General features: G+C 42.7%; 1 protein-coding gene across 1 annotated transcript; it reads right to left on the bottom strand.

Annotated features, from left to right (window-relative positions):
* Positions 1 to 797: 797 nt before the first annotated feature.
* On the bottom strand, positions 798 to 23,897 carry ISX (intestine specific homeobox). Its single transcript, XM_058805930.1, has 5 exons — positions 23,726 to 23,897; positions 16,107 to 16,346; positions 5,644 to 5,795; positions 1,688 to 1,804; positions 798 to 1,034 (listed from the first exon to the last, which is right to left on the bottom strand). The coding sequence occupies exons 1-5, from the start codon at positions 23,895 to 23,897 to the stop codon at positions 798 to 800; spliced, it is 918 nt and encodes a 305-aa protein (XP_058661913.1).
* Between the last annotated feature and the right edge of the window lie 1,628 nt (positions 23,898 to 25,525).

Raw genomic sequence — 25,525 nt, 5'->3', positions numbered from 1 at the left:
TCATCCTATTAGACCGAGCAGATTAAACTCAGGCTTTCTCTTTTTGTTATTGTTTCTGGGGGTGTTTTGGAGCTTTCTTAATTTAGGTCAAAAAATGAGAGGCTTCCTCATAAGCATTTTAATTAACCAGCTGAAGAATTCTCTTGCCCCCAGAGACTTGCAGTACCAAATCCAGAGCTCAGACTGTAATATTTCAGCTCAGATTGTGTTTGTTCCCCTTTATTCAAGTCAAAAACACAGACAGCAAATCAACCCTCCTCCCCCCCCCCCCATTTGACTACTTGGAAAAAAAAAGTATCTTTAAAGTTTGATTTTTGACCTAAACATGTTCTTTGCAGTACATGAAGACCAGAATGTATGAGCAAAGTCACCAAAACCTGCACAGAAAAGCACTTTTGGCTGGCCCTTAGGCCTATGTACACTTTAGCCCCAGTGTCTTTCCTGCCCCCAGTCATCCGTGCAATAGGGTCATCCAATGTCTCATGGCTGAGTAAAATCCCAGAAAATCCTTTCACAGGGCTGCTTGGTGCACCGTCCCCCTGGGGAGAGGCTCTTGGTTGAAGGGTTGGGTTTCCACGGAGCATGCTGCTCCTCAGGGAGATGAGGAGCTCCTTTCAGGTCCTTGGTGCCTCTTGCCCTCATCCACTGGGCTGTGGCACCTCTCCTCCAGCATGGTGACCTGGCACCAGTGCCACCCATCATCCCAGCAGGTTTTTTCGAGGAGAGGAACCGCACAACTCCACGGAGGACATGAAGAGAAAGGCATCCCCAAAGCCCCCCCTGCCCCGTGTCCTGCTCTATGAGGAGCTGGCACAGATACTGCTCCTTTCCAGCCTGTGGGGTAGCAGCGAGCTGTACGGGGGCAGGACATTGAAGAGCAAGTATGGCTCTGGGAAGGGCAGCAGCTCCACGTGGTGGGGAGCGAAGGAGAGCATGCTGGGCAGCCAGGCAGTTGTCAGCTGTCCTTGCAGTGGTGAGTAGTATCCCATGGCAGGATAGGAAGCAGAGAGTTTTCTTGGCATCAAGCTAGGAGCCTTTCAAGAATAAAAGCATAGTCTCAGGTGAATCAATATGGACTTCTACTTAGATGAAATTTACAATCAACCTTATTTGTTTCCCTGGTGATCAGTAATTAAGAAGAAACGTTTAGAAAAACAGACTTCCTAAACCCCAGTGATGTGTTGTCACCCAGGACACAAAGCAAAATACTCTTTTTTCTAGCCTGTCAGGGAAAGAGCCTGTGTGGCAGCCTAAAAAATAACAGTCCTGGACTGCTAAAGTATAGGTCAAGGTACTGGTCAGCCTAACCAAGGCTGGATGTTGTAAAGAGATTCTGTCTCTAAATGGACATGGCTTTGTGTCTGCCATTGTCTTAGGTCTTCCTCTCCAGGAAATTTCTGATTACAAAGACATTCTGAATCAAAGTATGATTTATAGGGAAGTGATTTAGAAGCAAAATGGGGAAGGACCCTACAAGAGACACCTCACAGAATATTTATGAAACAGGTTTAATTCTATGAAGAAACGTGTTACTTGATCAGTGGATTGATGGTGGGATTTTCTGTAATCACATAGCCAGTTGCTCCTTCTCTGGGATAGTCCCATGGCACTACTGGTGAAGTGATTACCTGGTGAAGGATAGCTGGCTCTCCCTCACTGGCTTTGACACAAAGTGTCCAATACTCACTGTGATATCTGACTTGGGAGCAGGAATGAAATCAACTTCTGTTAGATACTGAAGGCCACCGAAGTTGCTGAACTTTTCATGTTTCCTCCACTTTGCTCGCTGATTCTGGAACCAGATCTGGATAAAGGCAAGAAATAAAAGGTACAGAAATTAACAGAATATGAAGGAAGAACTTCTCACAGCCAACTACTTTCCCTAAACTCTGAGCATCAGAAAACACTGTGTCCAGCTCAGCAGAACCAGAGGCTGAATCTAAAGTAAACCACTGGGTTTGACAGAGCACTTTTCACACTTTACATAGCATATCGAAACTCTGGACCATGATACCCTGTTTTCTACACAGAAGAAACAGGATCACCCTGTTCAAAGAAAGACAGTATTGCAGGTTTCCCAGGGCTCCCTGGAGAGAGCAGATCTTTCTGTGAACAAAGCTGTGCAGTGGTCAATGCACACAGCATTCTGTTTTCCCAAGGTGTGACATCTCATGACAGAGCTCTTCCACCCTGTTCCCAAGTGAATAGACTGAGAATAGATCCACCTAGATGTTTTGCTGGGCTGCAATAAAAGTGTGTCACCAGTGGAGATGTACTAACAGGGTTCTACCTATGTTTAGCTGGTAGCATTTGGAAATTCACATAAGGGACCTAAGTGAAAGACCCGCGGGGATCACTCAGCAATCTGAGTATGCTGTCAGCTGTCTCATTTGCACTGGAAAGCAGACAACTAATTTTCTCTAGGGAATTCCTTTCATCTGTCAGCTGATTTGACCAGTCTGCCTTCTGGCAGAGGCATAAGTGTATTTATTGTGCAGCTGCAGTTGTGCATCTTGCTGCACTGCCATGAAAAGTTGAAGCCCCCTTCAATTGTTTGTAGCTTGCTAAGGGACTTGCTGTTTGAATGTAAGCAAGTGGTTCACATGAACACAAAGTGTTGGTTATTGAAGACAGGTGCTACTGAATGTAAATACATATGTATTTTAAGCCAAATAATGAGCAGCTCAGTTATTTCTGCATCTCACCCAAGAAGTAATGGGAATGTCAGGAGCCCTTTGCTATATTGCTGATAGTTAGCTGCTATATTGCTGATAGCTAGATGTATCTGGGGTTACTGAAAGGACAGTTTTGTTTATCTGGGTGTGCATGTGTCTGGAAACTGCTTAGTCTGTATGAACTTTTCCATTCCCTTTCTACCATGCAGGAGTTACATGGTGAAACAGCACCATTTAACACTCACAAAGTGATAGAGGGCAAAGGGGGCACTCCAGCCAACATTCAGTCTCTGAAGTGCTGCTTCTAAAACCTGCACATGGGATAAAGTTCTCACTTCATGGACTTACTTTATTTAACTAAAGGCAAAGATTTTAACACTTCTCAGACCAAACAGCTCTTTTTTTCCCCAACCAGCTCTCCAGCACCCTTACATCTAAAATGATTTCTTCATACCCAGCATGAGTCCTTTCAATTGTCTTTTAAACCTATTCCTCATGCTCTGTCTACATTTATCAACCAAATGCACAAAACCATAGACTACTCTTGGTTGGAATGCACCTTTTAAAGAAAATCTAGTTCCAACACTTCTGCTGTGGGCAGGGGCATATTTCACTAGACCAGGTTGCTCAAAGCCCCATTCAGCCTGACTTTGAACACTTCCAGTCATGGGACACCCACAATTTCTCTGGGCAATCTGTTCCAGTGTCTTGCCAATCTCACCATAAAGAATTTCTACCTCATACACAAAGTAAATCTACCTTCTTTCAGTTTAAAACTGTCACTAATAATCCCACCATAAAAAGATGAGTTTGGCAGTGTCTGTTTTCATAAACCAGTGCTGATAAGCATTAAATATGTTATCTTTTCTTTAACTCTCCATTAACAAAATATGCAGTTGTTTTCACAGTTTTTGCCAAAAACCAATGTTTGTCTGACAGGCCAGTCATTTTGGTTGTCCTGTTACCCTTTGAATACTGATACATTAGATTTCTTCAAGGCCCCTGGAATGGAATGTCTCTCATGCTCCAGAACTGATTAAATATCAACACTGATGACCTAAACTACATCTCAAGCAGCTTTTTCAGAACCACTGGAGGTAAGTTACTTAGATGTGTAGATTAAAAAATACCTGTCTGTAGCAGCTCCTGTTCAATATTATCCTTTTAGAAAGTGCTCCCTGACATATTTCCAAGGATAGAGCAGAAATTATGACTGAACATCTTTGCCATTTATGCATTATCCTTGACAGTCCTACTGTTTCTACAAAGTAACAGATCAATATAATTGATCACTTTGGGCTTTTTTTTCTTCTTAACTGACTTTTATTGAGTTTTTGATCTTTAATTTTTCTGACCAAAGCTTTGGCCTGCACCCTCCTGCTTTGCTTACTTATTTTTTATAATTTCTTGTTTCTCATGTTTACTCATACAGGATTCTTAATTTTTTATGTGTTAACACATGCAGTTATACAGTCTCATCTATCCCTTTACGATGTTTCACAGCAATCATAACTTTTTTTCCTGACTGGAGGACACAAGATTTTTTACAGTTTATGAAGGGTTTCATTTGGTTACCAAACGGTTGGTTGTTCACTTAATTTTTTGATAGTTGAGTTATATTTCTGAGGTGATTTAACTTACACAAAGCTTTGTGAAAACTATTTCAAAGTAGCAAGAGCATATGCAAATTCTCTGTATGCTGTTTGATTTGTGTGACAAATGCAGTCAATTGAAACTATAACTTGTAACTTGAACCTAAGTTACTGCTAATTTTTAGTTTTGTGGCTGATTTCCCTTTATCAGCCTGGATGAGGCCAAAGACAGAATTTCCTGTATCATGTATAACACTGTCTGAATTGGGAATTTGCCATCTGCACTTCATACATGAGGGACTTTTTACTTCTATCATTTACATCTCAGGTTGATGTTTCCTGTAATAACTCATTTTTATTTTTCCCTATACAAATTATAAAAAAAATTTTTAAACAGAAAAATACCTTATTCTTTCATGTGATTCATTGTTCTGTGGAGAGCACTGACTGGCAGCTCAGCTTGTCTTTTATGCTGTTGGAAATGCATTGTTGGAGTACTGGTATTGCTGATGGGCATATTGTGGCAATGCAGGTCTAATTCTCCCTGTCACCTAATGATGAAGTAATATTATCATAGCTAGTCAATAGTCCCAGGCATGTCATAGTCAATAAACAGCTCTGTGTTGAACTTTGATTGTTAGAGAGGGATATATGCAAAGAAGTACACCAATGACTATAGATAGCATTGCAGCAAGTGCAGAAACTGCCTCATGCAAAAATCATCACTACAGTGCCTGGTAGGCAACACCAAATGCCAATACAGAGCGGTATGTATATTTTAATGTAGCAGATTTCCTATGCAGTAAGAATTTGGGGTCAATTTTAGCTCAGTCAGCAACATTATATTACAATTGAGGGAAACCAGATTAGTTTCTGTGCACTGAAATTATGGCCAGGGTATTTATAGCCTGTCCTATCGAAATACAGAACACTAAGAAGCACTTCCATTTTGGCAACTATTTTCATATGTTTTGAGACCCTGTGGAAGATGAATGTGGATGACAGTTTGTATTAGATGAATATTAACCTATAAATGGTTGATAAATGATCAATAAATATTTTCATGAATGGCTGCTCTGTCGCTACAGAGTCCAACAGGTTACTCATAACCATCTCTAACTCTTACTTGCTATGCATTTAGTATGCTTAGAGCTTCTGTTAACCCTTTGATTATTTCCATGTGGTTAGTCACAGCTGGGCGAAAAATACTTCTTCCCCTATTTGTAAAAAGAGTTCAGTGACAGTGGCCCTATCTGTAGGGTAAGAGAGAGGTCACGTACCTCATTAGCACTGCCACCCAGGCATAAACTATTAAGAATGCCCTCCAAGTAATGAATGAATTGCAGAGAATATAGCCTTTTGGAGACACACTGTACCTGAACTCTGGCTTCTGGGAGGTTTATCTTTGCTGCCAGTTGATTGCGAATATGGACATCTGGGTAGTGAGTCACTTGGAAAATTTTCTCCAGTTCCTGGAGCTGCTCAGCTGTGAACGTTGTCCGGATTCTTCGTTTCCCTTTCCTCTCAGCTGTGAAAAACAAGGAAAGATGTATTACTTTTTACAGGAAAAGGCTACAGGACCACAAGAAGATTCAGAGATGCAGCAGTTTCTGTATATTTCTCTACAGTTGGGATGGCATCTACAACTTCTTCTAGACGTGTACTTATCATAGGTGACTGGCTCCTGATATTCTCTAGCAGACAACATGAATGCAGTCCTTTATCATGAAAGGAATGAGTCAAAAGTGTCCACTTGTACTGCTAATTCCACTGATCCACTGCATGTCAACAGCAACAAATGCCTATGTATTTTAACATACTAACCCTGCAATGAGTTTGTCACCAAAGTCCTTGAGTGCTGGACCAACCACTGACCCCTAACTGACTGCTATTCTCTTCCCATACCATTCCTACAGCAGCAGGTATAGCCAGCAGTTTAACTCTGCTGTTGCAAAGAAAAGGTATTTTTCTGACTGTACTATTGTTGTGTGGGGACCTTCTAAGCAAGCTTAACCTAAGGAACTTAAGAATAAGGCCTTAAAGCCCATGCAGAAGTTTAGGTGCTGTGAATTCCAATGCTTCATTGCTTCACCTGCTGTGGTGTGATCACAAAAAGTGCTTCCCTAAACACTCCTACAGTGTTTTGAAAAGGCCCTCCTACACTAGAATATTTTATTTAGATCATAAACTCTGTATAGCACTTGATGTAAGTTAGAATGAAGTCTCAGTTGCTCTGAAATGATGCTGAAGAGGAAGAGGAAGAAGCAGCTGCAGAATGTGGAGTTCAGCCTCATCCCAAAGCTGGGATCTTCTCTGACGCACAAATGGAGTATCTCCAGCTGACACTGAGTGACCAGCACAAAAAGCCATACCCCAAGCATTATGAACCACAGGGTTTTTTCTACTGGGCTCAGAAAGCTGCATCTGATGGGTACATAAAAATTCTAATATTATTTTACTGACTGTGATGAGCTTGCTACTCAATGACCTGAAGTAATTCTCAATGAAACCATGTTGTTACAAAAAATTGCTTTTCTGTATGGCTGCTTTTGGTCTTCACAGTCTGATGACAACTAACAATTCATACTATGTAACTAGAGGCATACTCTTTCTAATGGGACCATCAACCACACAAAGTTAGCTTAACCCCTCAAAGAGACTTGCTACCTTTTCCCCCTTTTGTTCAGCCATTAGCATCCTTTGGAGGGCTAACACAGTGAAAAGGCAACTAAACACCTAGGCCAATATAAAGCGGGCTCTGTGCCAAGCAGAAAATGACATTTTTCATTCTGTAATCAAAACCTCATTGTGGCTCTGTTGACACAGAAAATAAGAATTAAAATATTCTGTTCATCAGCTTGGTAGGAAGGAGCCTGGACACAATACCATTGTGAATATTTCATCTTTTCTAAACCTTTTGGGGACTTTGAAAGAAAACCAGTCATGCAGGAATAACTGAGGAATGTCATTTATCATGACTGTCAATACTACCATGTCTCAGAAACAGCCTAATAAAGCTGATGTCCAACACAGTTAAATCCATATCATTAGACCTTCCATCAGCCTATCAAAGTACTACTCATTAAACTGCAGCACTGGCTTCAGTCTCAGAACAAAATGCTATTTCCACTGAATCTTGCTGGCACTATGGGAGCAGAGATTTGAAATGAGAAATATTTGTGCATGTTTATGCTGAAGGTATAAAGGGCACCTTCTCCTAAGAAGCTCTGATTACATTTACTTGAACCTTCTCAAAAGATTACTGCAAAGGGGGTTTATTGCTATATGCAAGAAAAGGGAAATATCAGTTCTGACAGTAGAAATATTAGGACACTACATCCCCTGCAGATAAGACAGTTCATAATGCTGTTTCTTGTTTGGAAGATTTTCACCTCCCATTTAATATTTGGCTTACTATATTCTGTCTTGCTGGCACCTGAGAAATGTCCAGGACTAGAGAATGTGGCTTCAGAGAGACATGTGAGTTTCTGGTGTCTCATACCAGCTTCTTGGATATGAAAATGACCCTTTTAACTTGGTGATGAACAAAAGAAACTCCCTATCAGTCCACTCTAAATCCTCCACATTTTTCTTTCTGGAAAGGTGAACTGTATTATAGACAAGACTCTTATGTAAGGGCAGGGATCTGCACAGTGCTGAGAAGTATCAGTCCGACTGAAACCAAACTTTGCAAAGCTGAAACTCATCACATTGAACAAAATACAGTTTGTATTTTGAGACTGAAGGAAAAACTTTGATTTTGACTATATATTTTAAAATTAAACTGCTAACAAAATAGACTCCTGTGAACTAATCAAGACTTTTGCCAGCAGGGAATATAGAAAACTGTATTTTTTCAATAAGTAATCAGTCATTCTATTTCTAATTTTTAAAAAAACTATTAAGAAATGCAAAAAATCTGAGACTCTGTGTTAACATTTTCTCTTGCAAGATCAAACTTTCTCTGACTGTAGCTTTGATAGTTCCCTTTGCCTTGGGACCTCAGCTTAGAGATCCCATAGCAAACAACAGCATTCAGAATTACAGTCTAATAAAGAATGTGGGTGGAAGATGTAAGACTAGGAAGTGTTGGAAGTGTAACTTTGGCTTTTCAAATGTGGCTCTAGAGTCTCTGGGGAAATAAGACTCTGTCTGAGTTTCCTGAGCTATTTTTTATGTAAAAGCTGGGGATATTCAAGTGTGCTTTTATGCTCCATGAAAGTCATTTGCAGGTTAGCTGGCTGTTGAAACCAAGCCTGAAAATACGAGGCAGCTAAATGTGTCAGCATTTTCAGATGCTTAGAGATACAGCTGTCTGTACATTGCCTTACTGTTGACACTGGAAGGGCCAGATTCTCCCCACTGATAAAGCAGGATAGCTCCTTTAAATTCGATATCAGGCTCATTTGTCCTTTGCAGATCTGCTTTATTATTAGGTCAGGCTTGAAGCAAATTCAAACATATGAACTTTGGAGGAATAGAGATTCTTCTTGAAGGTGTGCAGTGGAAGGATGAGATCAATGACTACAAGTTGCAGCAAGGGAAATTCTGGTTACATAATAGGTAAAAAATGTTTTCATAATGAGGGTAGTCTGATGTGGGGGCCGGGAGAGGCTGTGAAGTTTCAGTCCTTGCAGATACTCTGAACTTGACTGGTCAAAAGCCTAAGACACCTGATTTAAGCTGGCCCTGCTTAGATTTGGGGTTGGACAAGATAGTCTCCAGAGGCCTCTCACAACCTATTCTGTTATGTAATCTCTGACCTCCAAATAACCATATGAAGTAAAGGCCCCCATCATTCCTTCCCTAAAAATTAAGGAAGCTTAGGGCATTAAGGCCTTAAACTAAGCACAGCTCGAAGCATCTGACTTGCAATTGTTTACATACACAGTTTTAGCTTAGCATATTGCAGCTTATTTCCACTATCCAGTATAACACAGTTTCAAGCAATCTGAGATATGAGCAAATCGATACTGATAACTACTTGTAAAAGTTTGTTAACATTGCAGTTTTTAAAGTAAAAGCTGCAGAGCTGCAATAATGCTATACTTGGGGCAAATTTCTTCTGGACTACATTCTGTAGTAGGCAAATAGCCTGTAGTACACCTTGCACTGCTGTTTCTTAGCTGCACATCTGAACCAGTTAGAAAAATGCTGCCTCAGGGAGATCTCTGCAACTGCACCCCCCATTAGCACTTACCCCAGTAGCAGCTAGGATTGTATCAAGCCTACTTTGGCCATACACTGGAGGGACAAGGAATTAAAAACACAGGAGAAGGGCTGGAAATCACTACTAGCACATATTTGCCTTGAAGTAGGTAACCCAGGGAGATGAAAACTGGTAGGATCACTTTATTTCACTGCAATCTTCTTTGTCATTTCTGGACAGACAGCCTCTCACAGTATGCCACAGACAGATCCAAAGATTCTGCATCTTCTTTGACAAGGAGAAAGCAGTTACATAAGCAAGCAAGTGGCTTTAGTTATATATCCTCAGAAATGTATTTTTCTCTGTGTAACAAAGTTGACTGTAACATTTTTTCTCAGAAAGAAACTCAGGTGTGTTGAAAAAGAGCCTCATCACATCTGGTTAAGTTCTGTTTCATCCTTTTTTGCCTTTTTCAGAGAAGTTCCTATCTCTCTCTCTCTTCTTTGTAATTCAGATATGTGGCTCCCCCAGCCATTTCCTTCTCGTGGCTTTTCTGAATGTTGTTTTTGTGTGGTGAGATTCTGCTCACTGCAGACAGCCCCACAGCAAAAACCTCCAGTTATTACAGGATAGCATCAGGACAAAACCTGCTTGTCTGTATAAGGGGATGTGCCCATGGCAGTCCCTCTCCTAGTTAAAGAGGTGGCTCATGGCTTTCAAAAGAGCTTAGCTGCAATATTTAGGCATGAGTATTGCAGTGTGGCTAATCTTTATTAAAGTGACTTTTCAACCTAAGAAGGACTGGCATAGCGAGTGAGACTGATCCTAATTGGATGGGTACAATGTGCTCCAGATAGAGCCTCCTGCTAGTGAAACAGCACATAGCACCCAGCTGCTGCCTGTTCAGGCATTGCCAAAGTTAATTCAGAGAAGCACAACTTGAACTTCTGAAGTCTTGACCTCTTCCCTTCAGTCCAAAACTCCTTCATGTAGAGTTGCTTCTACCCTAATGAGTACCATGCCCAATCACCTGACATCAAGACTGAAATGCAGACATCAAGGGGTGCGAGCCAAAAATACCAGGCTAGAAACCTGTTTAAGCAGGCTGTACAGTGGTGATCAGGGGAGTTTCTTAAGTCTGCTTGTCAGAGGAGTTGGCAAGGAGTAGACAGCATGTATGAAACCATTCACGTGGACAGTTTGTTGTGGGGGATCGTGCTCACCATCAACCTTGAGCCCCTGGTGAATTTAACCTTTCTTGTCTGCCAGAAAAGTGATGACAGTGTTTATAAATGCTGCTGCCTGAAATGATGGTGTGCATAGCTCTGGCACAGCCAGTGGTCAGCACAGGATCTGAAGGATGAAGCAAACCATCACATCTATACCTAGTCCAAAGGGCCTGCACCTTCATGTACTCCTTCAGGCCCATGTGGATTTGGGGCAGATGCATGTATAGGCTCCCCATGCGGCTAAATCTCAAGCTTGACACTTGACACATTCATTTTAGTGAATGTTCACCATAGTCAAACCTCACCTTAAAAGCAGTGGCCAGCCTAAACCAATAACGGTTCTCACCAAAGAAAGCCAGTTCCCCACCACTCTCTGGTCCAAAACCCTTGTGAGAAACCAGTCATTTGCAACAGGGAAAAACCTGAGTTTATTGCAGGTTGCACAGAGAGCCTGCTTTTTCTTTATTCCTGCTCTTTGTGATCATTTTTACCTGCAAACATCTAGACACCAATCAGGAATGTTTATTCACATCCCTGCCTCTACTGTTTCTCCTTTAAGCATAAAAGGCTTGCTAAAAGAGTAGGTAAAAGACCTGCCCTCAGTTTCAAAGAACAGTAATAAACAGTATCATATCCCAGGGCTTTAATAAAAAGTTCTAGGACAATTTTGGAGAAGCCAATAAATACTCATTAAGGCCTTTGAAATAAACTAATCATGATGTGCCATCAGCTTTACAAGTGGTCACACCATACAGATTCGACTAGCAGGAGCAAATCAACCTCTGGGTCCTGTGGAATGTACCCTTTGTATCCAAAATTCCCTGGGAAGAAGGGACGGCTTGAGGAAAGCTTTGAATGTTAACATTTGCTTTAAATAAATAAAACTCCAAACCCAAAACCCATGAAGAAACAACACAAAAGGACTTTATAATAGTCCCCAGCTGCTAGCAGCTTTGCTTTATTCAGTGCTCACTTATACCAGTGAGACTTCTATGTGAATGGAGTTTGAAGGGTGAGAGTAAAGGATTCAGGTTTTCATTTAATATCCAGGGTGTCATTATAAACAGTCAGTCTTCAAAGACGGAGAAAAGAAAGAATCAGCCTGCAACAATACCTCAAGTAAACCCACCAAAACAAGGTCAATGGTCTGGGGCATTTCCAAGTGCATATAGAAGAACACTGCACTTTAGAGACAGAGGGCTGCAGGGACTATTCACACAGATAAACAAAAGGCTGGTAAGACAGTAATGGCAGCCAAATTATATATATGGGCATTTCTTTTTTCCTCCTGCTTTTCCTTTTCATTTAAAATTGTTGCCTTTTGTTCTGCAGGACAATGAGATGCTTGTGCCCTTTCTCACAGTCCCATTGGTGTAGTCTGGGCAGCTGATATTTATCTGGGATTGTGATTGCACAGTGCTTCATTGGCTCCTGGGTGTTTCAGAAGTGCATTAAGGTAAGTCAGCATATTGAGGAAAAGACTGTTCCATGAGAGATAAATCATGCTGTTTCACAGAGGTACAGGGATTTGACCATATTGTCCACAAATGAATAGTACAAGTGAATTTATGACTTCAGAGAAAATATAAACATTGAGCTAAGGATGTCTGCAAATGGCATCAGTACAGAGGGAACATGACTTATACTGGACTTCCTCCAGAACTGAGATTATCTCTATACTTTCTGTTGTCTTTACAAAAACTGCCACCAAAATTCATCAATATGCTTTGGGATCACAGATGCTATCATGACAATAAAACAATTAGATTAATAAAAAGATCCCTGAGCTCACAGTCAGCAATGTGCAGAAGATTTTTGCTATGGAAATATTTGGGTGATGTTGACTCATTAGGGCAGCCTCCTCTACAGCAAATAATGAAGACTTGAGCTGCAGGAAATAACATGAACCTCTGAACCACATGTGGTTCACAGCCTGAAGCCCTCAGTTTCTGGTGGAATTAGGAGCCAGCTCTGTTTATTGAAGCATGATCTATGCAGTCCTTCAATTACTGCCCAGAGAAGAAATCCCACAGGACCAGACATCCACTGGTGCCTGAAGGTGATGCTGCTACCTGGCTTCTCCAAGGCAGCAGCTGCTCCTTTGCTTGAGCAGGAGACTGGAACCATGATCTGTGTGCAATGTAGGGCACAGTCATGCACTGCCTTTGGATATAGTTACAGTGCACACCTACCCAATGTATACAATCAAACCCAGCATGTGTAAAAGACTCATTGCAAAATGATTGCCCAGGAGGATCCAAACTAGGCTGGGATCTTGTACTTGGCAATCTCCACCAGGAGCTGCTGCAGGTAGGCAGGTCAGGCAGGCATGGGGGTGTGTTATCCTCTCAGGCTCCAGTGCTCTACTCTTCTGGACTGGCAAGCTGAGTCCCAGGGAGGTCAGGGCAGAGAGAAGTAAAGCAAAGCGGGAGCTCAGGATTTGGGTTTACATAGACAGGTGCTGAGAGGGTGACCAACAACCACAAGAGTTTTCCCCGCTTGCTCTGGTGTTTTGAATCCCTTGGCAGCGATGGTGGTTGTGCATGGCAAAGGGGCTGCAATGACTCATCTCACAGAAGCTGGCCCAAACAGAGTCTCTACCTGCAGCTTCAAAGTAAGGCCTTCTTTCAAATGATCTCCTTCTAAAACAGATTTTATCAAAGCTGTTTCTCCTTCTAAAATGGGCTTTATCAATGCTGCTTTCCAAGAATCCAGGTTTTCTGAAAAGGCTCTGCTGAGCTTTCCATGCAGAAGGCCACAGGTGAAGGCATACAGCATTCTGAATGAAGGCACCCAAATTCAAATAGGGGTTTAGCAAAACTAAATGCCAGTGTCAGCATGTCTCTAGCATATGAGGCCTCTTCTTTTTTTGCTTACAGGGCAGCCTCTAAGTTCAAAGTACAAGAGGCATTGCTTCCTGCAGTGGTTTGTGATAAGGACATAAATCTATTTAGCTTAAATGACACTGCATTTCTAAACCGCTTAGTGGCAGAAGCCATTTTGTGGTGAAAAGAAAAATTTTAGGGAACTGTTACAGAGTTTCCTGGAAATATGCTCCAAATCCCATACTCAAGGTCACAGTTGGGGTGATCTTGTTATCTCAGACCACATGCCCATGAAGGAGGCTGTTGTTGAAGTCTCCTCACCTTTCTCCTCCCATACAAAATAGCACCAAAGCCCAGCTCTCCTGCCTCCAAGGTGATTGTATAGCATGCCTGATTTCTTCTATTCCCTGACAACTAAACAGATGTGTGTGTCTAGACAGACCCAGGGCCCTTCCTCACAAACCATCAATAGATGTGTGCTAACAGAGAGAGGGGAGGGAATGCCCCACGAAGGGTTTCTGATGTCTTTCCACATCAGAAAGGTCTCCTGCTGCTGAGGTTGGTGATGTTCCTCTGAGTGCTTACAGCGATTGTTGGTGTGGGTGTGAGGGAGGTCCTGGGGACACCTCCAGGGATACACTGTGGGCATTTGGGACTGCCAAGGTGCCTTCTCAGAGGACCCGTAACTGACCTGTAGCTGCCATGCCAAAAGCAGGTCTGAAGCCCCCCACAGCTGACAGGTGCATAAACAGAAGTTCATTTGCTATCAGCTGGACTACAGACTGCTTCCAGGGATGCTGCAGTCTACCCTTCCTGCAGGTGTTGTTGCTGACTTTGTCTGAGAAAGATGATACCTGCCACAGCCAGAGGCAGGAGAAAATGAACCACCAGCTCTTCCCTGTACTGTCAAGTGGAAGAAGGAGGCTGAAACTTGAGATACAGGAAAGTATTTTAAACCCAGGCCTCCAGCTCTCTGCTAGGAACGATGTAGTGTATGAACAGGATCCGAAACATCATTGTTTGCACACTACAGGGAAAACGTCAATCCCACGCTTTAGGATTATCCCTCCTTCTCCAGCCAGCTTCTATCAAAGGCTCAGCAACTGCAGGAACCAGTAGCCTAGGAAATTGCAGATCATTAAACCTCTGCTTGGTTTCAAAACCTCACTGTGACCAGGGAACAGAGGGATTTTGTTTAAAATGCCTTTAAAATACACGCTGCCATTGAAGGGGGCTGCTCATGTTGGCTCTGTTTTGTGCAAATAATTGCAGGCTACCTCCCCTGCTTTACTGATGAGGCTGGCTAAGTGCCAAGTCAGGATAGTCACCTCCCAGCTATGGTGTGATCCTCCTGGCTGGAGACTCCCTCATATAGAGAATATGTGAATATTCTACTTTTATATTCAGAGGCAACTCTGAGAGCCAGATGCATACAGCCCTGGCTCTTCTATGAGGAGGCCACATGATTTAGCCCTGCTGTCATGAGCTGTGTGCAGCTTACACGGCAGAGGAAAGCTAAAATTTCCAGTTATCTTACAAGGCTTCTCCCTGCATCAATACTGATGGCTGTCTCGTGCAGGAGGAGGAGGTGACAGCAGCTTGTCACAAGACTCATGTATACCTTGGCAGCAGTGGCAGAAAAAAGGATTTTCTTTCAAATGTATTTCACAGAAAGCGTTCCTTCTCCTGCCAGCTTGCAGAGTATGGAGCAAGGATGATGAGTGAATCTCAGAAAAGCCAGCTGAGTAACCCCATATCTGCCATCTTCAATGGACTTAAATGAAATGCCTCCTTTTCCCTGGAGTAAATAATAAGAGACTATGCAAAAACATCTTTCTGCTGCTGCTGCAAACTTGTTTTCTGGAGTATAGTATGAATGTCTGTATTTACTTTTCCTCAAACACAAAGAACATAGAGAAATTTCTGTCACATGCTGCCAATTAATTCCTGTCTGCTAGGAACTAGTCTCGTTCAGGTACCACATATCCTGCTTAGCCTAAAGTCCCTGTGCAACATATTGGAAAAGGATATTGGTATTGTCCAGTGCTTTGGCTAGGAGATAGACCACTATTTACCAATGTTCACAACTAATTAAATTTGCAGGTTCACCAACATGGCCAGCATTGACAATTGTGCGTGACCCATCCTGCCAGATCTACTGCCTGTCGCCAGTTTGCCTGTGTGCATGCTGCTGACCTCTTCATCACCTCTACAGTGGGTCCAAGGTGTACAGAACACAGTGAGCTGACTCAGCTTATTCACCAGCCTCTCTCCCCACGTTGTGCAATGCACATTTTCAGGAAATGGGCGTTCCACAACCCTGGCAGTGAGGCTCAGAACGTGGCAGCTCCTCACGACCGAAGCAGGAGGGCAACAAACACCCAAAACAGTCCCTACCACTAACACTGGTAGAGTTGGTAAGACTGAGCTGGAACTTTGGCTCAAATAGTGGCTTTTGATGGCAAGAATGAAGAACTGTCTCTGTGACTCATCCAAGAGCTATGACCAACTCCTGTGACTCAGCCAATGGAAACACTCGTGCTGGCTGTTGCTTGGTATCACCATATACATAACTGTAAGATAACAGCTGTGTTTTGGGGCATTGAAGGGGAAAGTCTGGATACAGAGGCACTCACCATGAAGGGGATGGTCCACTGGGAAACCACATAGCTGATCTTCCTCATGTTTTCTTTTGCCTTCCAGACGTTCACGTCCTGTGTCCTCACCCAGGAAGGACACTGGGTTGGCAGTAGGTCTTCTCTTGCAGTGAGTTGCCTGCACTCTCCTTGCTTTGGCCACGGGTGTAGCACACATGGTGGGAAGAAGGATTTTGGCTGAAGGTAAGTCACAGTCAGACTGACTCTGGCAGCTGGAATCTGTGAAGGACACAGCACAAGACAGCTTTGAATAAAGCAGCCACCACCATTCAGCACACCTTCCAGTTTATGTGAAAAAAGTGGTCTGGATATTGTGCCATTCAAACCTGGTCATACTTAAAATGGCCCTAATCCTTCTGTGCTGTACTTCAATGCCAAGATTACCCCATGTTGCACATACAGGACCTTGGTGAATTTGACCCCCAAATCTTCCCTGTTTTCTGCTTCCTTCCACCTTAAAACTTTCAATGGTCCTTAGAGATTTTTTAAAAAGGACTGTAAAAAATAAGGAGACATAACCAAAAGATTGAGAAATCCAAGCTTCCCTGTCAGTATCCAAATTAGTGGCTGCCTTTTTGGAAGAACTTGGAAGCAAAGTGGATACTGAGCTGCTCTGAAAATCTGTCAACAAGATTGCCATGGAATTTGCTGGATGCCAAATGCTTTTAAAAGTCTGGTCCTTTCTTAAATGTCCCTGTAGGTACATTTACCCTATAGGAAAATGGGCCAATGAATAGGCTAAAAGTCAGTGTCTTCCCTAATTCAGGTCCCTATGTCCTTGATTCTCCATCTGGGCTGTCTGCTCTTCTGATTTCGGAATTGGACAATTCTAAAGGCAGCCTTTGCCCAGGCAGTCAACATTTCCCCTCTGCCTTTGTGACAAGTAATGCTGGTGATATCTAGAAAGGTACTGACAGCCAGCTCATCTTTGTGAAATCACCTGCACGCTTTTGTTGACAGGACAAACAGGAGAAGCGTGTGTTGGCCTATTTTCACTAAGTACAGCTGTAACATTAACTTAGATTTGAGCATGGACATTATAAACAAACTGCAGTAACTTCAGCAGCAACCAGTGATGTCATGTGCTAGGACACCTGACCCCAAGTGCTGAGGAAATTGGCCCCAGAAGCCACAATCTTTCTTCAGCTATGGTGTTGCCTTATTACCTCAATTGTGTACTGGGGCACCACAAAGATCTTCCAGATGACTTCTCTGCCCTCATGAATGTAGTATGAGTTCTTACTCCTCCTTATGAATGTAAGCAGACCTTGCAAAGCCATGCACTGAAACAAAACACACTGGGAAGCCTCGAGGTTTACAGCAGTGGGCTGTCTGTGGCTGTCAGCATCCCAAGAGAATTACACAAATACCCCACTCTCCACCTCCCTTTTCTGTATTACAGCCTTGCCATAAACCCTGGTCCTGAATGTTTGATGTGCTGCCTTTGGTAGCTGCAATCATGGCTCAATTGTCTCTTCAGAGACAAGACATCTGTGTCTGTGCTGCTTTAATGGCAAACCCAGAATTTGCTCTAGTTCTCCTCCCCACCTGTATTCTTTGCTTGGAAAGCCAGAGTAAAAAGCAACACATAAGCATAATGTACACATTTTGGAATTTAGGTTTCATGGTTTGAATGGCCTGGGAGCAAACATGACAGTACAGGTTTGTCTGCTATTATTGCTGAAGAACATTAAAATCCTAATGCAATAATGGACTGCACTCCTGAGCAGTCTCCCACATCTCGACTCTGGAGTTTATATCTTTGTTGTCATGTCTGGCATTGGCAAAATATCTAAGTTTTTAGACTTGTTAGAGATTTATTTTCTCAAACAAACAAGTTCTATTTGAAAGCAGCATTGGAGCAATGACAATTACAACATCTGGAGACAAAGTATCTAATTCTGATTCTGCCCTCACTAAGAGCTCACACAATAGGAGTTTTATACACGGTTGACACCTCCATGAAGAAAGCGAAGTTATAAGAGCTCCAAAAATTAGCCAAAGTCTAATTTCAATAAGGAATAATTGTTAAAATGTTATCTAAAATATCACCAATCTGCGTAACGCTCTTAACAAAATTATATGTGTACAGTCATGTGGACCTTAAAAATCTGGCCCACCTTAGCATTTGAGGCACATTGTGCAAAACGGAACTAATTTTATTCCTTTAGTATCAACTAACTTTGAGTTTTCTGGAGAGAAAACAGGTGAGGTTTTGAATAATATTTGTGGCATAAAGGAGAAGGATAGACCTGGGAATAGTCACTAGCATGAGGCAGGGGTTAAACAACAGATGATCAGATGGTATCAGTACTGGCATAGGTTCCTAGCCCAGGACTTCTATCTTAGTCTCCCAACCCTAAATTAAGGACTAGCTGCACTCCTTTGCTAGATATGATGCCGTGAAAATTCATATGTTACAAAAGTGATGATGCTTATATGCTACAGTAATGAAAAATGTGAGGGTACCTAAGCAAGGTGCTCTTATGGGGAGTGATTAAAGTTTTTAAGGAATGACATTAGCATTTCCTAAATTAGAGAAGACTTTTCACAGGTCTTTATTCTTTATTTAAGACTTTGCTCCCCAGTATTTTTCCTGAGATGCTCACACACCCCAGCGATGAGTACAAATCACATATGAGCACGGACAGAGCAATTACCGACTGAGGCAGAAAGAAGAGGGAAGAAATGGAAGACAGTCCTAGGCAGATTGGAAAATGCCAATGTCTCTGTGAACTGGTGAAAAGGAGTGGGAGGATCTGTTGTTTGAGATCAAAGAAGTATGAACCTCAAAGTATGAGCCTCTGAATTAATCAGGAGGCTAAGATTGAAGGCTAAGATTTTCAGGAGGATAAGATTGAAGGCAGAGTTTAATAATACTGAGTTTACAGCACATAGCTGAGAGTTGGAGCCCCAATCCTGTTTGCATTGCAACCTTCTCTGGTGTTTGTTGTTCTGACCAAGTAAAAAGCCTGCCTAAAGTGGTTGCTCTTAAGGTCAGCTCGAATTTTTTTGGTACACATTCATGTGACTCCAGCAAGAGCTCTGAAAATCAGCTATAAACTGACACGGGGCAAAACTTCCTCCAGAGAATGTACTTTTCTTTTTTTTTCCCCCCCCCCCCCAGAGTAGGCAATGACGTTTCAGCCCAGCACAACATGAGATACTTGTTACTGCCATGCACAGAAATTACTTTGACTTGTTGCTCAAAATGGTCTTTTTTCTTGACTTTCAGTTGCATAGGAAAGGATGGACAATTTCAGGCAAGGTAGTAGGGTTTCACTTTGAAAGCAGAGGTTATTTCAGATAATCTAAGTTTCAGTTAAGCCTTGTTGTGCAATCACTGCAGACAGACCTGAGGAGGCACAAGGTTTATGATTTTAGGGTCTTACTAACACTGTGAACAGGGAAGAGTCTAAATGGAAGCATATTTGTATTGTGGGGTTTTTTTCTATTTCCTCTACATATTTTTCTTTCCTTCCTATTTTTTTGCTTTCCAGGTTTATTGGTTTTCCTTGCAATAGGTGGGATGAATTGGTCTTATTGACCAGATGGTATCTGTTCAGTTAGATTCCTTCAGTTTGTTTCCTCTTTAGTGATAAAGATGGGTGGAGTGCTGCTAAAGGTGAACAATCACCATATTGACGTTTGTGTATGAAGTGGTGGTTGTATTCCTATTAATTTGCATATCCTTAACATGATGGAGCATAACACAAGGCAGAATGACGGAATTACCATATCTGTTATTGCATTCACTATTAATTTCCCAGGTGTAACACTCTCATCCCAAGTTTTCCCTGACTTGACAAAGGATCTCCTGTTGGTGAAACCTCACTGGCAGAAAACAGGGGAGTAATGAACAATCAATTCAGATGTAATTTCAAGTACATTAAAATCAGGTTCCCAGGAATTTCAGAACAATCTTTTTTTCTGAAATAGGTCTGATATTCTTCTGTGTTTTAAATGAAAGAGTTGGCAAAAGGGAGGAAATCAGCACTCACTGGGTGTTTAATTGTGTTCCTTGCAAAGGCCATGGTTACCCTTTCAAGCACTGTGACAAAAGGTTGAGAGGAAAAGCACAGACTGCATACTAAAATGGCTTCTTGTCCATTATTTTTTTTTTTTAATTTGGTAAGACTCTTTCAATTATTTCAACAGCTTCAATAACTGCAGCTCCAGGTCCTCTAGCTGTTGTGTGTGTACAGTGAACTCCGCTATGACTAACGCTGCAACTGGAAAGCCAAATGCTTCAGAGAACACTGCACACTCCTTATTCCAAGTCCCACTGGAATTACACTCACAAAAACATATGAACTCAGGAGTCAGGCCTAGAGATCTTCCCATACCACTCTGTGAGAGGCTTGCACTGTACATCACAACGTCCTTGTTGTCAGAGACTCAGAATAATTTGTTAGAAGCAACTTCTAGAAGTCATCTGATCCAGCACCCATGAGTTTTCTTGGGAATCTTGGTTTGCACCCGTCATTTAGAATCACAGGTTGGAAAAGACCTTTAAAATAACTGAGTCCAAACATCAGACCACCAAGTCCAACCATTTCTGACATTCTCCATCTTCTGCTCTCCTGGTCCTACCCATCTCCTCAGCAGACTCCAGGACAAGTGTGATCTTGGTACTGAGACTGTCTACATCAGATGGTAATTTCTGGCCTCAGTATTTACCTTACAGTAGCCCATGTGGTGTCATATGGATCTTCCTGTCTCACAAATGAATCATAGCTCTGGTCAGAAAAATACCATAGAGGTTTGTGGGGAATGTTCTTAAAAACCTTAGTAAGATATAACTAACCCCTGACCTGTAGTACTTCCTTCTTTGCTGCTGCTGAACTGTTATGAGAAAGCAGCTGGATTTGTGTCCCATCCTGGAATTTCCAGCAAATTCCCTAGCTCATTTCAGTTCCCTGACCTTGGCCAGCACTGAGCCATACCAGATGTGGCTGATTATTTACACATTTTTTTTAATGACAGTGTTATATGGCATGAAGCTGAATGACTTAGATGGTATACAACAATTATCCCAAGATGTACAGCACAGGGTATTGCACTTCTGAAATAAATATAATTTATCTGAATAAATCACAGTTCTGCTCAGAAAGCAAAGGGTAATAAATTTAGGTACCACATTCTTAGGTAAATAGTGAAAAGGTTTTGTTTTCTTTTTTTTTTTTTTTAATTCCTTGATCAATTGCAAAAACAAAGTACAAAAACATTCTGGAAGATTTCTACAGCTTTCCTGTTCTCCCACTTCCAGCAACAATTAAATGAATCTTCACATATATATACTGTTTTCATTAGTTAATATTCTACCTTCCCTTAAGTTTATGAAGCCAGCCTTTCTTTCTAGCAGGGGAGAGGAGAGTGACTATATTCTCCTGCTACAGCTAGAGTCTCTGGTGTGAAGAGAGTGAAGAAAAGTCAAAGGCAAGGCCTGATGGTTCTGCCTGCATTGCTTTCAAGATGGAAAACTGACTGTATGCTCAGGTGGAGCAACGTGGGCTGAGGCTGCACTGGCAGGGCAGTAGTGCAGGAGCCCACCACGTCCTGCATGCAGACCTGTCAGACCCTCGAACTTGCAGTGGCCAAGACACACTTAGCTGAGACACAGTGAAACTGGGCTTCAACATATTGATTGTGAAAAAGGCTTAATACAAAAAGGTCCTGTCTGAGTTCCCCGAGAACACTCTCATGCTGTTGAAATGCAGTTCTGTGGCCCATGCTGTGAACAAGCACTGACTGAATTTTCAGTGGTGTTATTTGTCTCACTTTGGATCCAGTGGCACAAAGTGACTGCCATGGGCCCTCAGGAGAGGATTTTCAGCTCACAAAACCACACTGCCAGAGCGCACTGCAGCATTTCTCCCCCTTCACAACCCTTGACACATGGGCCCTACTCCACCAGCAGCAGCCTCAGCCACGTACATTTCCACCTCTACAAACTACCAAGTTCTTGCATCTTTCAGGACTGGTTGTCCAGTTCCAGTTGGCAAAAGCAGCTCAAGGAAACCTCCAAATGCTCCAGTCCTCCAATAGTACCAGTGGCAAAACAGGCAAGCAACATTTGCCAAAGCCTTCAGCAACCTCATTTTGTCTTTGGAACAGCTTTTTCTTTGAGCAGATGACCTGGAGAGGTCCCCCCAAACCTCAGTTATCCTATGGTTCTGGGAAAAAGCAGCAAAATGCCATCTCTCTTTCCCAAACACAAGTTTCCATGGAAAGCTCCAGTTACTGGCACAAAGGCAGCAGTGGTACATTCAGCCCCAGTGCTGTGAGGTGAGCCACACAGTGAGGAGGTGAGTTCTCCTGTGTCACAGATACACAAAAAGAAGTCCAAGTCTTGTGCAGAGCACGACTAAGAGTCAGTGTTAGGGTGCCTGAGTCCAACCCCAGTAACTCAAGTTACAGTAGTGAGTAGTTCCCCTCACCCTCAGGTCTTGTTGGCTTTCTATGAGAATAGGCAATAGTTTCTTGGACTGACGGGCTTTTGGAGAAAGACTCTCCCTTACTAAAGGGCGGCTCATCCAGTGTCCTGGGAAATGGGGTCCTAATCCATGAAAATATCACTCTATATTACAAAAAATAAAGTGTAGCATTAAACGTTATTGAAAGAAGTTGAGTTACAGGTGAGTAAAAATTTTGTGCCAAAAGTACAGGTCATTTTTTTGTTTAAGTACATCTGCTTGTATCTATTTCTTATGAAAAATGCAGATTTAAAAAGATTAAAAAATATTTAATCCAGAAAATGTTGGATGTTGTCCTTTGTTTAACAAAAGAAGGGGACAACTTCTGTGGGGGTAAAAGTTCACTCAAGGCCAGAGTAACTAAACTGTGAAAACTGAAGTCAAAAAGTCTAACGCACTTGCTGGTTTGCCAAGATCAAAGTTATGCAAGTTTTTCTCCTAGATGTTTTCATTTACTTCATGAAAGAACCTAGTGTCCATGATGATAAAAAGAAATTCTTAAACATATATGCTTTCTCTTATTCTAGCAATTGGGTTCTAACACTCCGGTAGCTACCATTACCCTTACAGATCATTTCTCCCGCTTGAGGGTGAGTGGTCAAATTTATCAGAAAAGAATGCTGATATAAGATTCGGCTGTAATTCCAGACAACTGTCAATTCCTGGTGTAAGTAAAACTCAAAAAATTTTGTTAAGTTGCAGCAGTCTTAGGCTCACTTTCTGAGTCTGAATACCTGCTCTTACGGCACACATTTATCTTTTCCCCCCTACTAGATAACAAGAGTATATTTTTTAAAAGGAAAGCTGCTGTATTTTTTACAATAAGCACTCTTCACTGAAGAGAGCAACCTGAAATAACTTCTCAGGTTGCATACTCACCTCTCCAATGACATTGAGGCTTTACAATGTACCAAACCCCAGAGTCCAATCTACTGCGAGGTTGAAAGCAAATTATTTTTAAAATATTATTTCTGCGTATATAATGAACGATTTGTACCTGATAAGGGAAATCCTAAATTCCTATAAAAGTTAAAGAATTAAAATTCTAGATGACTGAACCTGACAGCCTTTGGGACCAAAAAGCAAGAAACATTTTCATTCCATTTTATGACTGGTACATACCGAAGGCCACTGGCGACCCTGCTTTTAGGGACGGAGGTCTCTCAGCGTAGCTGCTTCTTTTCCTGGTGTCACTGCTCGGGACAGTGCTGGCAGAAGGCTTCTTTAGGATTTCCTCAATGGAAAAGGACAGGCCGGGCTTCCTCTGTCCAGCAGCCACCCGCGGGTCCGTCATGTTCCCGGCCCGGCGGCGGCGGCCCGCAGAGCGCTGCCGTGCTGCCCGGGCTGGCGGAGCAGGCCGCGGGACGCGCGGCGGGGACGGGGCCCGGCCCTCCGCACCCATGCCCGGGTCACCCCGGGGTGCGGGGAGGAGAAAGAAGCCACCCGCGGCTCAGCGCACACGCCTACCCTCGCCGCCGAGCGCCCCGGCACCAGCACCTGCGGTGGTAGGAGTGAAGTGGGGGTTGAAAGTCTTACCGACCCCACCCACTGCTGAGCTTTCCCCCTGCTCCGTGTTTACGGAGCTCCGAACTCTCCATGGCCGTTCCAGGAGGAGGTGTGCTCCCTGCAGAACCAGGAGAAAAATGCCCTGGGAAGGGCTGCCTCTTGTTGGTAAATGTTGTTTGTGGGGTAGTTATCTTCCTTTTCTGCTTTCAGCCTGAAACCTCCAAAAAGCCCACTGGATTTGTACCATTATGGAGTTAAGGAAATAATTGGCAGGACAAATACTTGACCCTCGGGCCATTAACTGGCAAGAGAGACAACCTGTAAACTTCTCTCGCATACAAGGAGGTGTCACATATGAAAAGCTTCCTCATCAGCAGTTCCCAGGTTTTCCTTCAACCATCCCTCCTAGCCATCAGCTTTGGTTCAGATTCTCTTTTCTTCTTTTGTGAAAACCCTTTGAACTTTCCAAGCAGGTGCTTTTCAACATGCCATCTTATCAGTCACAAGAGAAAAAGAGATGGTCCTTGCAACACGTGTAGGAGCAGGAATTAGTGCCTTCTACCCCCACCTATACTTGTAAAGAGAAGACATTATTTTCTTTCCATCCTGAGCTATGAGGCAAGCTAGCTTGATAATCATCCTACCAGTTGCTTAAGCCTCCCAATTAGGCATCGAGCACAGCGGGAGATTTCCCGGTTAATGAGGGTGAATACCTGTGATTCCTCTCCTGAGCCACTTCTATCTTCTTGTTAATTTTTATTTTGGGAAGAATGTGGTTAGATACACTCCTGTTCCTTCTCTCTCCCTCCCCCCAGGGGCATTTCTTGCCTTCTTCTGGGATTGCCCCTCACCTTTTAAACTGCTATGGTCGTTTCTCCCTTTCCTGCTGGCTCTTCTCTGTGCCTTCCTTATCAGGCTCTTATAATTGTATTGGCAGTCCCTGCCTTATTTGTCCAGCGAACTGACAATTCTTGAGCTGATATCCCATCGTACGACCTTTTCATGGAGTGGAGACCAAAATTACTGTATAACCAGGGGGCAATAAACCACACCTGATAAGATGAAAGGCTTTCGGCTTTTTCCAGATTCTAGGTACTGGAAAAACAGTGGGGGCTGATGAGGAAAGAACAATGGAAGAGGTTCAAAATGATGCAGCAGTGATGAAGAATATTTAATTATCTGATTTTATGAACCAAACTTCTCCCTAGGCGACAGGATAGACCAGTGAGTGTCTTTCACACTGACAACACACGTGCCCTAGAGTGGGAAGTGTTTTCATTTGTTCCCTTCGCATCCCTCTGCTGTTTCCATAAAGGAGGATCTTGTGCCTTCCTGGTTGTGTGATGAGGTGGCAGCTGTTGTGTGGGTGCAAAAGTTCTTGTGGCCCTCTCCATGAAGCAGGGAACACCCTCCTGT

This window comes from Ammospiza caudacuta, chromosome 5, assembly GCF_027887145.1.
Source record: "Ammospiza caudacuta isolate bAmmCau1 chromosome 5, bAmmCau1.pri, whole genome shotgun sequence".
In the NCBI taxonomy this organism is placed as follows: domain Eukaryota; kingdom Metazoa; phylum Chordata; class Aves; order Passeriformes; family Passerellidae; genus Ammospiza; species Ammospiza caudacuta.
This window is presented reverse-complemented; position numbering and strand designations above follow the sequence as displayed.

What these genes read in the sequence shown, in the direction of transcription:
- ISX (XM_058805930.1), bottom strand. Translation starts at nt 23,897, where the DNA reads ATGACGGACCCGCGGGTGGCTGCTGGACAGAGGAAGCCCGGCCTGTCC. An exon ending in AGGGTCGCCAGTGGCCTTCG is followed by an intron (nt 16,347 to 23,725) that starts GTATGTACCAGT and finishes TGTCCTTCACAG; the next exon opens with ATTCCAGCTGCCAGAGTCAG. An exon ending in CTCCCAAGTCAGATATCACA is followed by an intron (nt 1,035 to 1,687) that starts GTGAGTATTGGA and finishes TATTCTTGAAAG; the next exon opens with GCTCCTAGCTTGATGCCAAG.